The following is a 14,985-nucleotide window of genomic DNA, read 5'->3' on the forward strand; positions in this document are numbered from 1 at the left end:
ACGTGAACACAGAGCGCGGACCCGACGCGTCAGAGTCAGATTTTGGTGCGTCGTCGGGTCCGCGCTGTGTTTGCCTCTTTTTTCCCGCTGGCTTCTGCAGCTGCAGGTTTCATAACTCTCTGTTTACATCTCTAATTAAGTCTCACATGTGTCAGCTTTCTTTTAATAGATACGAAATTATGGATATATACTGTTAAATGATCAGAATTGTAATATTTCTGACTGAGGCAAAACTTTCCAGATTCCAATCAAATTGAATCGGATCCTGTATCGAATCAAAAATGATTCTACAAATCAGTGACGATGCAGCCGTACTCAGCTCCCTAAGCATTTTCCCTTTCCAGTTCACAATCAATCCCACCCCTAGGTCAAAAATATGTATAGGACAATTGGCCTCATCTAATATTTTGTATGAACCTGTCCAGCTGTCCAGTGATTAAACGACAAGTAGATGGAGGCAGGACTTCACAGCAGGGGCATACTCCATAATGTGCTGTGCATTCTCATATGTATATTATATATATTGCTCACTTATTGTATTTACCAACATCAAGGAGTTATGAGCAAAGAAAGGCCACACCATAGTGCATGTTTAAATAGGGAAAGTTTATTGATCAAAATGTATTACGCAGATACGCATTACATTTTTTTCAGCCCCCCAATCGAGAAAACAAAACCAATTACATGTTCAAAGCAACGGAACGGTGGCCCAATATCAGAGAGAACTCCACTCTTGAGTGAGCAGTGATAATTGAGCAGTCCGTTTTATTTTGCAGATTCAAGCTGCTCTTCAAAATTTTCACCACCAGATGTCACCGGAGAGGACTGTGTTGAAAAGCTTCGAGTAATGAACCGTTTTTCAATACAAGCTTCAGTGCTTCGGAAAGCTTCATTTGGCCATCACTAGTCTGTAGGGTCCTGTAGAGTCTTCCAGAGGGGAGGAGCTGGAAGAGTTTATTGGCAGGATGAGAGGAGTCCCTGAGAATGAAGTGTGCTCGGCGTAGACATCTCTTCTTGTGGACATCCTCAATGGCAGGAACATGAGGGAAAGAGGAACAGGTGGCAAGACAGCTGGAACTAATTGGGCAAGACAAGGAAGTAAAGCACAATACAATAACATGAGACAAAACCTTCAAAGTAAAAAAAGAAATCCACAGACTAAACCTAGAGGCACAATGCTAACACGGAACAGTGGGAACACAGAACCAAAACCTAAGAACTAAGACACATCAAGAAATCAAAGAGTAATAATACCAAAAAGGAAAAGACTGCGTCGCCGACCCAAGACCGTGACAAAAGAAATAACTGGGAACAACCATATTACAATCCTCTGTAATGCACATTGAACCTTTAGGGCCTTCTAAATCTAACTAATGCAAATAAATCACACTGAGGTTTCTTTACACTGAGAGATTTCTTTGTGTTAAAGTTTGCACTTTGCTCACGGTTCAGCATGAGGTGGGACTGCAGCGCTATCAGTGATTCAGGTTACAAGTTAACCTGTGACCTGTTCTCAGGATGTATCTAGTCAGAGATAGATCATTAGTCATAGTTGTTCTGTGTATATGTTCCTATTAAGTGGATTTAAGATTTATGTCAAGTTTAAAGCTAAGGCATTTGGAGGATTTATTTAATGGTTCCACAATATGACTTACCCCAGACAGGCTGTTGTCACAGAAGAGCAAACATGTCCTCTTGTGTTCAAAGTTGACCATGAAAAGTTGAACCTTGACATACCTGGACATGTCTGCTGTTCACTTGTAGCAGGAGAGTTGAATAGAAGATATGGAGTCGATATACAATCTTCTCTGCTTGGAGTGGATAGATGGCAGGAGTATTTTAATATTTTTGACTGTTTTTCTACTGTTGACAGATATTCTGAAGAACAGAGTGCCAAAAAACTTTCCTCCTGGACCCTGGGCTCTTCCTTTCATTGGTGACCTTCATCGTATCCAGTCTACCAGACTTCACGTGCAGTTGACAGAAGTATGAGTCCTTACCAAAATAAAAAATAAAGGTATTACATTTGAGGTTTCAAAAACCTTCATTCAACCAGACAGATTTCACCTGCAGCTGACTAACTAGTAATAAAACAAGAAAACTAATGTGAAAGGAAACAAACATGTGAAATGAATCACTGGAGTGCAAGGAGGCATAATTTACACTGGAGTAGACAGAGTTGTTATTTAGCTTGCATGAGGCTTGAAGCAACTATATAATGATTAAGGCTTTATTTAGCAACCTTTTACTGGCTTGTGCAAGCCCTACATACAGGGTCAATAACAAGTAAAAATATTAATTTATAAAATGGAATCGTCAACCTAGAAAAACAAATCTAGCACAATTCATAAATTAAATGGGCCCTAAAATATACTGCATTAGAATTGTAATATTTTAGTTTATAGACATAAAATTAGTTAATCTGTAACATTTTAATCAATTACATTCAGCAATGCACTAATTCCAATTTCTCAAAAGTTAATTTTTTGAAATATTTGTGTAATGGGTTCTGTGATAGTAATTTGGGTTCTTCTTTTGAAGTTTGGACTGTTTGCTTAACCAAATACGCGTTATATGTATAATGTACTTGTACGTGCTTGTAAATAGTTATTTATTTTTCTTTCTATTCAAATATTTTTAACAAGTGAAATTATCACGACAAAAAGGTTAATTATTTTTAGTCGCATTCCTATGTGTATATTTGGCTTCAATCAACCTAACAGGTTGTAGCCTACTATGACTAAATTTTAGCAGTGCTGATATTTAGTAAACAAAAAACAACAACAAGTATTGATTGTAGAAATGATAAATATAAATAGCCTCCTCAGAATGTATCTTGTTCCAAAAACAACAATATGCTGTCTGTGTTCAGTTTGCAGAGAAATATGGAAACATTTTCAGTCTTCGACTCTTTGGTGGTAGGATTGTGGTCGTTCATGGCTACAAACTTGTGAAAGAAGCCCTGGTTCACCAAGGAGAAGACTTCATGGATCGCCCAACTATGCCCTTATTTGAATCAATTATAGGGAATAAAGGTAGTGTTTGATAAAAATGGTTGCATTTTTCCCTCTAAAGATCTAAAGATCAGGTCTACATTTTTTTTTTTTATTTCCTAAAGGTCTTGTGATGTCAAATGGTTATCCCTGGAAGCAACAGAGGAGATTTGCTCTTCACACATTCAGAAACTTTGGTCTGGGGAAGAAGACCCTGGAGTCATCCATCCAGCAGGAGTGCCAGTATCTCACAGAGGCTTTTGCAGAACACAAAGGCATACATTCTTTTTTTACAATATAGTGACATGTTATTTATGTTTTTCATGTTTTATAAAATTTAAATATAATTTCTCCCTGCATACCATATGACATTAGAGGATTCGGAGTACTAAAGACTTTCCTTTACCTGTGGCTCATCACCTGATTTATGTTATAACAAGGGGTTCTAATCAGAAGCCAAACAGCAAACAGCACCCACTGTTTCTCCACTTGTTGACATGCATTATATCCTGTTCATTTGATTTTAGCTTTATTGATATAGCGCCAATTCTTTCTTTAGATTAACAATTATTTGTTATGTTTTGAAACAATCTTTCTCTAATCCACCAATGTTTATTTCTAGGCCTCATGAACTGTGTACATTTTGCAATGTTTGAACCACTTGCAATTTTCAAAAATTAGGTCCCATTTGTTCCCAACTGAGCCCTGCCATGTAGCTGGCCCCCATCATCTTCTAAAAAAGATTCTTTATTATTTTAGTATATTTAAAGAGGTGTTTTTCTTCTCATTTTCCAGGCAAACCCTTTAATGCTAAGAACCTGATTAATAATGCAGTCTCAAACATCATCTGCTGTTTGGTGTTCGGCAATCGATTTGAGTACACTGACAAGCAGTACCAGTATGTTCTCCAGACAATAAATGACATTATTCGATTACAGGGAAGTTTGACAGTACGGGTGAGTGAACTTCACTCACACTCTCATGTACTTCTAGTTCCAGTCTCAAGCTTGGATGTAAAATGTGTACCAAATCGATCTGCAGGTCTATCTGCTGATGATGTCCCCTTCAAAATAAGAGAGCAGCTGAAATTGTATAAGTACTATAAGTACAATGCTTGAGAAAATATACTTACTGTTTTTCACCACTTTGTATAACAAGTGAAATATACTCCAGAAAGGATAATTTACTGAATGTGGATCTACAACAAAACAATAACAAGTTCATCCATCACCTGTAAGAGCCCATTAGAACCAATTCAACCATTCATTTTCTAATGCTTCCTGGCCTGAGATAGAGGATGCATCAAATAATGTAAAATGTAACTCAGATTTACATCTAGATATCCTTTCCTGCAAAGATACTGCTGTGCTGTGGAACACGTGAAAATACAGTAATAATGATCTCTATGAATGCTGTTGATACAGCCAGGCAATCAGATAATCTGGTTACTGTCTTCCTGCTCTGCAGATGTACAATACATTACCCTGGCTGATGAGGTGGCTGCCTGGATCACACCAGAAAATATTAACCTTGATAAAGAAAATAGCTGAATTTGTAGAAACTAGGATCAAAGAACACCAGGAAAACCTTGACCCATCATCACCAAGAGACTACATTGACTCCTTTCTCATAGAAATGGGAGAGGTCAGTGTTTTAATGTGCTTGTTTCTTGCTTGTCTTATATAAAAGATGGGTTTATGAGATTTAAAAGTGTCCCATCATTTTTGGTGTGTGTGTGTGTGTGTGTGTGTGTGTGTGTGTGTGTGTGTGTGTGTGTGTGTGTGTGTGTGTGTGTGTGTGTGTGTGTGTGTGCAAATAATGCACTATGCAAATAATCAAATATCACGATTATCTGTTGATAGAAGGAAGATAAAGATTCTGGGTTTTACCTAGAAAATTTGAAGGCTTGCACCATGGACCTGTTTGGCGCTGGAACTGAAACCACAACTACTACTTTACACTGGGGGCTTTTATATATGATCCACTACCCTGACATACAAGGTGTGTGTATAAGTAATATCTACCAGCAATATATAGTTTGTGAGCTTAGTCAACTGTGCAACACACTTGTTTTCCTGTTTTCTGTGTGTGCAGAGAAAGTCCAGGCTGAAATAGATGCTGTGGTTGGTTCATCCAGGCAGCCGTCTACAAGTGACAGAGAAAACATGCCGTTCACTGATGCAGTTATTCATGAAATCCAGAGAAGTGGAAATATCATCCCACTTAATGTGGTCCACATGGCAAACAAGAACACAACTCTGGATAAATATTCAATCCCAAAGGTATACAATCCACTAGTAACAAATGTGTGTATTTACAAAACAAATTAACCTGATAGAAGACCATAAATAATGAATAAAGAATAATTCTGAGATACTCAAATCGCAGGCTTGATGCTAAAGAACTGTAGCTAATGGGAAGTTCAAATCCTATCATTTAAAGAAATGTTTTTGTTTCAGGGCACCAAGATCTTGGCTACATTGCACTCTGTTCTACACGATGAGTCAATGTGGGAAACTCCACATTCCTTCAACCCTCAACACTTTCTGGATCAGGATGGAAAATTTAGGAAGAGGGAGGCCTTCATTCCCTTTTCTGCAGGTTAGTTATTAGTTACAATCAGAGATGGCAAAAGTACAGACTTTCTTTACTTGGGTAGAAGTAAAGATAATTGTGTTAAAAAATACTTCACTAAAAGTTGAGGTACTGAAGCAACAATTTTCTGTCACGTAAATGATAGAGGGTGATTTTGCCGCCACACCTAAACAGTAATCACAACTCAGTAATTTCTAACACGAGCCTCAGTAGGTTTTCTTAGTGGGCAGGCTGTGATCAGCTGACCTGCTGCTCTTTGTGGATGTACACAAGTGAATTTAACAAGATGTCAGCAGTTTCCCGAGCTATCTTGGCCGATGCCTATCAGCTACACAGACACTATACTTTTTATACTATCTTTATACTAGGCCTATACAGTCGGCATGAAGTGGGAATTCAGTGAATGAATCTAAGCATGATCATCTTAAATGCAAATTCATATCTGCTGCACTTGATGTAACCTAAATCTGATCAGGAGCACCACAGCTACTGTGCACCAGTAATTTCACCACATTAATGCAAACTAACCTGTTTATCCTGCACATAACTACCAAGTATTTTCATCAACATTTGAGTAACATAAAGTTAGTATAGCTTAGTTTGTTTTGAAGGACGTTTCACAAAATGAAAAACCATAATTTATCAAAACACATCATACACAATTCCAATATGTGATTAAAATGATGAATGTAAGCTTTGAATTTGCAGTTTAGTAATTTTTTTTAACTAACTGTTTAGTAACAGTTTTTGTGTTGGTTCTTCTGTCACCTGATAAACAGGACATACATGACAATAAGAATAAAATGTGCAGCTGCTTCAGTGTTTCTGTCAATTTGTGCAGATCTTGACTCATCAGTAATGTTTGTAGGTTGAGTGCATTTTTACAAAAATTTGTGCAAACTGCACTACAAGGTGGAATATTTGCAAAATCGCGACTACCTCATGATATTTTGTCTCAAAAAGTAACCCTATGAATATGTCAGTTCCATTAGGATGAAATTATTGTGTCACCAACATTTTGACGTTAGACATATAACTTTAACAGCCTGTGTAAACTAATATCCTGGCTTGCTCGAGGCTGCCGTTTTCTCTGACAGTTTCAATCAAAATTAGAAATGCTACTTGGGAGACTGAGATAACTAATAGTGCTGCCTGTTGTGCAGTTAGTTTCCAAAACACGTTATTCATGGTTACATACAATTTTAGGGACGATCTGATTTCCTCGTGTCAGCATTGTTCCCACATCATCATAATTAATGTTGTTCCCGGTTCAACATTGCAAGTGACCAATCACCTTCTTGTGACGTCATTCCTTTGCGACTTCGAAATACCCGCCTTCGAGTATTTCGAAATACAAGTGAAGAAGCGAGAAACCGCCGCCTGTCCGCCGAATTTGAAGTCAATTCGCCTGTCCGCCGAATTTGAAGTCAATTTAGGATACTTTTCTTTAATAAACGTTAAGCATTATACATATGTTCCTCACTTGGCTTGCTGTTTGTTTGCTAGTGATAGGCTACTTGACGACAGCATTAGCTAACCAGTGTTCGCTAGACCAGCGTTCCCCAACTTTTTGGGTGTTTCGTGGCCCGGGGGTTGGGTTAGGCAAAATTGCAGTAGCTTCCCTGATCATTTTACAAACATAAGTGAAGAGAATCTGGACTAAAAGGCCTAGACTTATGGTTGTGTGCTGATTCTATGAATCAAACTATCACCTGGAAACATAATTAACTGGTCCATAGCTGTGAAACTGGACATGAGTTCTTGATTCTATGGAGATTAACAGTAATCCAGAAATTTACAAATTTGTCCCTGGGACATCGCGTAAATGTTGTCCCTGGGACATCGCGTAAATGTTGTCCCTGGGACATCGCGTAAATGTTGTCCCAGGGACATCGCGTAAATGTTGTCCCTGGGACATCGCGTAAATGTTGCCCCTGGGACATGGCGTAGAAGTTGCCAGAGACATACCATATGAAAGTTTAGCTTCTTTTAGCCCCTGTTTGTTTTATTTATTTATATATATATATATATATATATATATATATATATATATATATATATATATATATATATATATATATATATATATATATATATATATATATATTTTATATTATATTTAATATTTACATTGTATTGCAAAAAACCCCAAAACAAGTTAAAATGAATTAATGAATATTGACTAATTAAACCTTCGTTATTTTTCCACCAGAAATGGACGATATAATTAGAAGAAGTGTTCTGAATGACGAAAAAAAAAAAAGAACTGGAAAAGATACACAACTTTGTGTGCATGTGTCACAATGCCAGGAGGACCCATTCAGTGTTGTGTTAGAAAAATTGAACTCATTAACCCTTCATGGACATTATAAATGTTTAAATGTTGCCTCAGGTAAAGACAGGAAAAGAGACTATTACAAATTCAACTGCATCAGAGCTGGGGAAAAAAGTCGAAACAGCTACAGAGCAGTGGGCTGTAAGGCCTATGTTTCATTTAAAGTACTCAAATGTTGGAAAGACCACACAGTCATCGTGCAGCATACATATGATAAGCATGATGGGCATGATCCTTCGGACCCAAAAGACGCACATTTCAACAATATTTCCAGTGATTTGAGGAGGAAGATTGAGGAACTGCTTTCCCTTGGAACTAAGCCAGCCATCATACTAACCGAATGTCATAAATGGGCCAAAGAACATGGACACAGAGATCTTCACAACAGAGAGCATTTTGTCACACCACGTGACATTGACAGTGTTAGAACCTGCATGATGAGGAAGAAGCACTTTAACTGTGGAGACAGTCAAAGTGTACATACCTTACTTAATGGAAAACATCAAGAACATGTTCTCTTCTATCAACCATACACATCTGACCAAGAACTAATGATTGTTTTACAGACACCTGTAATGAAATCAAACATGGAGAACTATGCAAAACAGTTAGTATTTGTTGACACCACGCACTGCGTTAACCAGTATTCATTTCCCTTATTCACACTTGTTGTAAGAGATGATCATGGGCATGGAGTCCCTGTGGCCTATGCTATTGTCAGCAACGAAAGTCAGAAAACCCTGGAAACTGTTCTTGGAATAGTTTGTGAGCATTTCCCAACTTCCCCGAGGTAAATAATACATTGACAGCTATTAATTTTGAAATAATTCCTTTTCAAAAAAGTTATAACATGCCAGAATCTAATGCTATAGCTGCAGCATGGGCTGCAAAAAACTTTCCTTTCCAGTTGTTAAAGTTATTCCTATAGGCTGTATGCAGTATTTTATATATCTACTTGTGAGTTGAAATGTTTAATTTGGCATTGAAGTGGTGCTTTGAGATAGCAAAAACATTTTCATACTGTTTAATCTCATTTAGTGTTTTCTTTTTTTCTGTAGAGCATTTATGGTTGACAAAGACTTTGCGGAAATAAATGCTTTGCAGAAGGTTTTTCCAGAGTCAGCTATCATTCTATGCTGGTACCATGTCTTGCAGGTAAACCACATTGTTTTCTTTTCACGTTGTCTAAGGTGCACCTGAAACACATTTTTACAACAGGGTCCTGTTGTTATGATTTGCCTCATTGTGATATTCACCTACTCAGGTTAATGAATATAAAGGGATAAAATGTTGAGTGACTTTGTCCATTCATTTAAGACCACAGTGCACTCATCTTCTGGTGGCTGCTTCCCAAAGCTCTTTTTGACATTTAAAAATATGTTTGCCTGGTTGATTTCTGTAATGCACAGGTCCTCTTGTCCAGTGAGTGACAAAGTTATTTTTGGAAGTCAGCTTTCTTTTATGCTTTTTGTACAGCTGCTCCTCTGTCTCTCTCCAGATTAACTTTTTTTCTCTTACATTCACAGGCTGTTAATCGATGGCTTTCAAAATCAGAGTCCGGGGTCCATGGGCTTTCTAACACCCAAAAGAGAAATGAAATCATTTCTTTCTTTTGTAAGCTGAAAGCTTGCACATCTGTAAGTGTAATTTGTCTATTTCACATTTTGATTTCTTGATTACACTAAGAGCATAATAACTTTCAGTTGCTAAAAAAAGTTACAGAGAGATACAAAATAGATTTTTGAAACAATTTCTAAAACTGGCTTCTTATCTTGCTTATCAAAACAAGTACTTAAGCTGTGCAGACCATCATTGTGTCACCCACTGTGCAGTAGAACTTGTGAGTGGGATTCTTTCACAGACAGATGCTGAAACCAAATATGCTTATAGGTTTAGTGTTCCTTCTTAGCCATTGTAAGGGAAGAAATAATTGCTTCTTAATACAAAAACACGACATATTATTAATAACTTAAAATTCTTAATGTTATTCAATAAAAGGAAAAGGGCTTCAATACATAATATTAAAGATTTCAATAGGTCTGTTAAATGGATTGAAATATATTCTGTTGCATCCAATTCTCTCAGGAGGACGACTTTAAAGCCACATCAGCAGAGTTCTGCCAGACATTTAAGCAATACCCTTTGGTGTGCCAGTATTTTCAGAAGCACTGGGAAGGCATTGGCCACATGTGGTGTGACTACGGCCGTCACTTCAGTCACGCTCGTTCTGAAACAAACAATGTGATTGAAAGGTATGATTTATTATTTTGACCTCATTCGATTGTATTGCTGAAAAAAAGATATTATGCTTTAATCCAAGAGGCTAAACTGAGTAGGTTCTTCATGTCATTGCCAGAACAGGTTTTAGGCAAATCCTTTAAATTCTAGCAGCGTTTTTTATGTTATCACGACAAAAAACAGAGTAGGTGGATTTGCCTAAATCAGCTAAACCGGCACAGAGCATTCCTTTATAAAAGACGTGTGCAATAGGTATTCCAATTTTTAAAAAAATAATACAGTCTTGGTTAAAACTTTAAATTCCTTCAATTACAGTTACTAATCATTTCAAATAACTGTTTTTCAGATTTTTCCACCGCCTGAAATACCAGTTTTTATCTGGCTACAAGAATAGGCGTCTGGATGATCTGATTGAAGTGCTCCTAGGGAAGGCCGACGACTACTTCTCAGTCATAAAAACCCTGCAAGATGTGGGCCGCATGAAAAAAACAGGTTTGCTGACACCTTGTCTCAAGTTTCAGACTCTGCTTCAAGACTGATGGAAAGTGGTTGGGCTCTTAAAATTACAGTCAAGAACAGCCATGGAGTTAATGCATATCAAGTCCCATCTGAGTCAAGAGAAGACATAGTGTATGATGTCTGCCCTGTTGAGTCCTACTGCAACTGTACATATGGCTTACGGGGACTTCTTTGCAAGCATCTAGTGTTACTTGCAAAATTAGCAGAGGTTGACAATGACATCTATCCAAACATGGAAACAGACATTTCTACCTTGGCAAGAATTGCAGTGAAAGAAAGGCATTACTTTGTACACTGTGAGGACTTGAAAGTGATAAAAATGCCAAGTTTGTTTGGAAATCTGTGTTTTTTTGCATCGGCTGAAACACTTCAGTGCACTTGTTGTACGTTCTCTCACTATAACACATGTGCTTGCCTGAAGGTGGCTTGTAGCCATTTTAAACAAATGAAAAACTCTCTGAAAAGTCCTCTATCAACTTTGAATGACACTCCTGTAGTTGAAAGCACAGACAAAAAATGCACAGAAGATGCGGTTGGAAAACTAAATGCTGTTTTAGACACAGTTAAACAGTGGGCATTCATTCCAGAGGGTATTACTGCAATGATAGATGAACTGCATACAAATGTCTTAAAAACAAAACAAGAAGTAGGCAAAAGTATATGCCAGTACGAAATAAAGATGATGCACTCAAAATTAGGCCATTGTATTCTAGCAAGAAACGTTCGGCCAGCATCGACATTCCAACAGTCTGTGAAAATGAATGTGAACAGTCGATAACCACTGAAAGAGAGACATCCTCTGGAGAAAATGAAAACCTTTTGAAATACAAAACAAAAAAGAGAAGAGTGTTATTCATTACTTTGGCTTGGTTGCTGTTTTTGATACAAATTCATCTGTGCCCATTGTAATATTTTCATATGTTACTATTTTTATATTGCTATGCATTATAAATAAAGGATTACTTATTACTATTAAAGGTCTGCATTTGTAATTGTTGGTATTATTTATAAAATATGCGCTCTTAAGTTTTTTGCTCCATAAAACGATACCTGTCACTTTTTGGACATAGAGTATCAGCTGTTGAGAACCCCCGGCTCATACAAAATAGAAGTAAAAGGTTTCAACATCCAGCCTTTTTATGATTAAATACAAAGTGTAATAACAGAGTTATTGGGGTGTGATTTTGTTAATAGTTAGTCTTAAGTATAAGTTTAATAGTAATGATGAGTAAGAAAATATAGCCAGAATAATGGAATGAGACTAACACCTGACCTCACACTGAGATTTGGTATGAAGTGGCATGTTTGTGCTAATGCTGACATTGGGGCTCAGAGTTCCTCTGTGTGTATATATTTGTGAACGTTAACTTGGCTAATGTCCAAGGGTTTGACTGCTTTCCTGTTGGATTGTATCACAAAGAACAGGGATAAGAGCACCAGTGGCCGTGCACACCCTCATCTCTCTCCTTCACCCGATCATTAGTGTTGGAAACCGGCATTAGCTCAGAGTAGATTAGACTTCAGTATAGTGCAAGTGATTTGATTTTATGATTATTTGATTCAGTTTTTTCTGTGTTCAAGCTCAATTACTTTAATAAAATATGTTGAATTCAAACAAATAAATAAACAAATAAACTGTGGACATTACAGTTTGAACAACATAATATCACGTTATTACAATATACATAATTATCACGTTCGTATAATATAATATTTATATTGTACGAACGTGATCCTATATTGTACGAACGTGATAATTATGTATATTGTAATAACGTGATATTATGTTGTTCAAACGTGAAAAGTATATTGTACAAACATGATAGTATATTGTACAAACAGGAAAAGTATCTTGTTAGAACAATAAACCTTTCACGTTATAACGTGATACACTTTTTTTTTCCTTTGGCCTGGGTGGCAGCTCTACGCTTCCGTAATAAACAGCACTATATCAATTTAATTGTGAAGAGAAATCCCCACAATACGACACAGTTATGTCTAAAATAGTTTTGTGTAAAAACTGGATCTTGAAACGTCCACTTTAATTACACAGTCCTGGTGTGCAAAGGCAAAATTACGAAAAAAAGATTTCACTTTAAACATTTTTGGACATTGTTTAGTTATATTGTGACTTACTCTCACAGAAGATACAGATGCCACAAACAGACTTTGAACAACGCATGTGCTTGTATGCACCACATTTCTGGCACTGCACCTGTGAATTAAAAAAAAAAAAGAAGAAGAAATAAACAAACAAAAAACAAATGAACAAAGTCCATTATATAAACAATCTATATGGCTAAGGACATGTCATAGTGTACCCGGTCTTTGGCTGCAATCACACACCAGCACTGACTGCACTTCCTAGTTCGATCTGCAAAATATAATTTGTTTAAGTACAAGTTACATTTTCCAATGTTAGAGAAAAAGAAGGCAGCTAATTTTATCTTTACCTATTGAGGAAAATAAGTAGTGGCAAAGTCGGGACCTGAGCTTTGTGATTTCAGTGTTGTACTCCTCCACTTGTGTTTTACCGTCAATGAGAGATTGGGCAAACTAATAATTGACAAAGAAGAAAAAAAAAAAAAGAACAAAAAGAATTAGATTAACAAAGAAATGTTTTGTTTTTTTTTAACCCCCCCCCCCCCCCCCCCCCCCGAGAAAAAAAAAAAACAGAGCAACCAAAGCAAAGCATTACTGCTGAAATGGTTCAATCTACAAAAAAAATTGAGATTTTACCATCCTGCCTCTAAGGCTTTAAAAACTGAATAGGCAACAATGTAAACATTACTTATATAGGTTAAAGCTATAGTTTTCAGTACCATTATGACATGCACTCCACATGAGTTCCCATCCTGTTGATGTGGGTGGCTCACATGTGACAAGGTCCACTCTCCAGTGCAGCCTCTTGCTGAAGCAAATGAGCTGAGAGATCGCAGTTATTACAAATAAAAAGCATATAGAGAAATCAATAACCACGTTCGGTAATGATTTCAATTAAATTAAATATGTTATGTTAAATATGTTAATTAATTACCTCCAGTTTTTCAACACCGCACTTTTTCTGACCTCCGACTCGCCAAATGAATTCATATAGACTATGGTCCTCTTGGGTATGTCACAAAACTGTTTTGTAAAAAGATGGATATGGTAGGCTTGGGCCTTGAGCTTTCCTAATGAGGGACACTGAAAAGTATCATGCACTAGAGAGAGTGCAAAATCTGTGCAACTTACAAACAAGGTCCAGTGGCTGCCGTTTTCCAGACAGGCTCCAATCAATTTCTCATACATCTGAAAGATGTTTTTCTGGAAATAAAAAGAATGTGACAAGTATGTTTTTCTGTCAAGAATGACACTGCAAAACTGCGAAATCTTGTCAGGTGAGACTTGTAATTAATTCTGCAGATACACAAACATATAGAAAGTGTCATTTTTTGTTTACATTAATTAATTTCTATAGTGTGTACAAAACAAATCAAGACCACAGACTCAACACGCACCACTCAATTTTTGGTGTTCTTTATCAGTTGGCCAAGACAGAAATGTTTTAATCTGTGTGCATTGCTTTTGAGCAAGTCTTTACACAGAAAAGGTTTCAGAAAGGTATTTTTCAGGTTCTTCTGACAAGGCTTCAATTTTGGAAAATGCTGTTTGTTTATAGTGGCAACTTATAAACCCTTTGTGATAAGAACATAGTTACCACAGTCCAAGTCATACCTTCAAAAAGTATGCACTTTGTGCTCTTGTGGACCCATCCAAAATTTTTCCAGTGATTTGGCTTGGTATTGGATAAATGTGAGGGAAATTCTATAAAAATAACATAAATACACCTATGTTTTCAAATACATTACAAAAAACGTAAACATGCTATGTCATTATGATCAAACAAGCTTTTCAACATACCTCACACTGCAAATAGATTAGGCCATCTATTACCTTATAAAACAAATAAATAAATACATATAAATAAAAACAGAACTAAGGAATACGATTCATTAAGTAAATTGTACAATAAAGTGTATTTAAAGCAGAATTTAACATTAGTTTTATGACAACATAAAAGGATTTTTATGTCAAGAGGTACCTCATCTGAAATGTTTGTCTGGTCAAACATGGATTTCAAACTATCGGGTTGTTTTTCTTTACTCGAAGAGATCAAATTATTGGTGGGGACAATTCAATAATCGCTCGATGTTGGTAGGGACACGTCCCTTCCGTCCATGCCAAATCTACGCCCTTGCAGTGGTGTTTAACTGATTGTGTTTGTCCTCTGTTCACTTGTAGCAGGACAGATGAAGAGAAGAT

At 36.8% G+C, this 14,985-nt stretch overlaps 3 protein-coding genes across 3 annotated transcripts; 2 read left to right on the top strand and 1 right to left on the bottom strand.

Moving 5' to 3' along the window:
• Nucleotides 1-1,785: 1,785 nt before the first annotated feature.
• On the top strand, nt 1,786-5,599 carry LOC308394533 (cytochrome P450 2J2-like; the record flags this gene model as incomplete). The annotated part of the gene is made up of 8 exons (XM_080878894.1): nt 1,786-1,986; nt 2,873-3,035; nt 3,119-3,268; nt 3,789-3,949; nt 4,461-4,637; nt 4,856-4,994; nt 5,088-5,275; nt 5,453-5,599. The coding sequence occupies 8 exons, from the start codon at nt 1,786-1,788 to the stop codon at nt 5,597-5,599; spliced, it is 1,326 nt and encodes a 441-aa protein (XP_080735020.1).
• A 2,537-nt stretch (nt 5,600-8,136) lies between these two features.
• Nucleotides 8,137-11,319, top strand: LOC308394534 (uncharacterized protein). Its single transcript, XM_080878895.1, has 5 exons — nt 8,137-8,713; nt 8,982-9,078; nt 9,450-9,560; nt 10,009-10,175; nt 10,508-11,319. The coding sequence occupies exons 1-5, from the start codon at nt 8,358-8,360 to the stop codon at nt 10,698-10,700; spliced, it is 924 nt and encodes a 307-aa protein (XP_080735021.1). The 5' UTR covers nt 8,137-8,357; the 3' UTR covers nt 10,701-11,319.
• Nucleotides 11,320-12,722: 1,403 nt separating this feature from the next.
• On the bottom strand, nt 12,723-14,786 carry LOC308394535 (uncharacterized protein). The gene is made up of 9 exons (XM_080878896.1): nt 14,765-14,786; nt 14,584-14,616; nt 14,398-14,487; nt 13,915-13,986; nt 13,718-13,806; nt 13,503-13,605; nt 13,134-13,236; nt 13,002-13,054; nt 12,723-12,895 (listed from the first exon to the last, which is right to left on the bottom strand). Exons 4-9 carry the CDS (start codon nt 13,969-13,971, stop codon nt 12,797-12,799), a joined length of 504 nt encoding a protein of 167 aa, XP_080735022.1. The 5' UTR covers nt 13,972-13,986; nt 14,398-14,487; nt 14,584-14,616; nt 14,765-14,786; the 3' UTR covers nt 12,723-12,796.
• Nucleotides 14,787-14,985: the final 199 nt, after the last annotated feature.

This window comes from Rhamphochromis sp. 'chilingali', assembly GCF_963969265.1.
Source record: "Rhamphochromis sp. 'chilingali' genome assembly, chromosome: 3".
Taxonomy (NCBI): Eukaryota; Metazoa; Chordata; class Actinopteri; order Cichliformes; family Cichlidae; genus Rhamphochromis; species Rhamphochromis sp. 'chilingali'.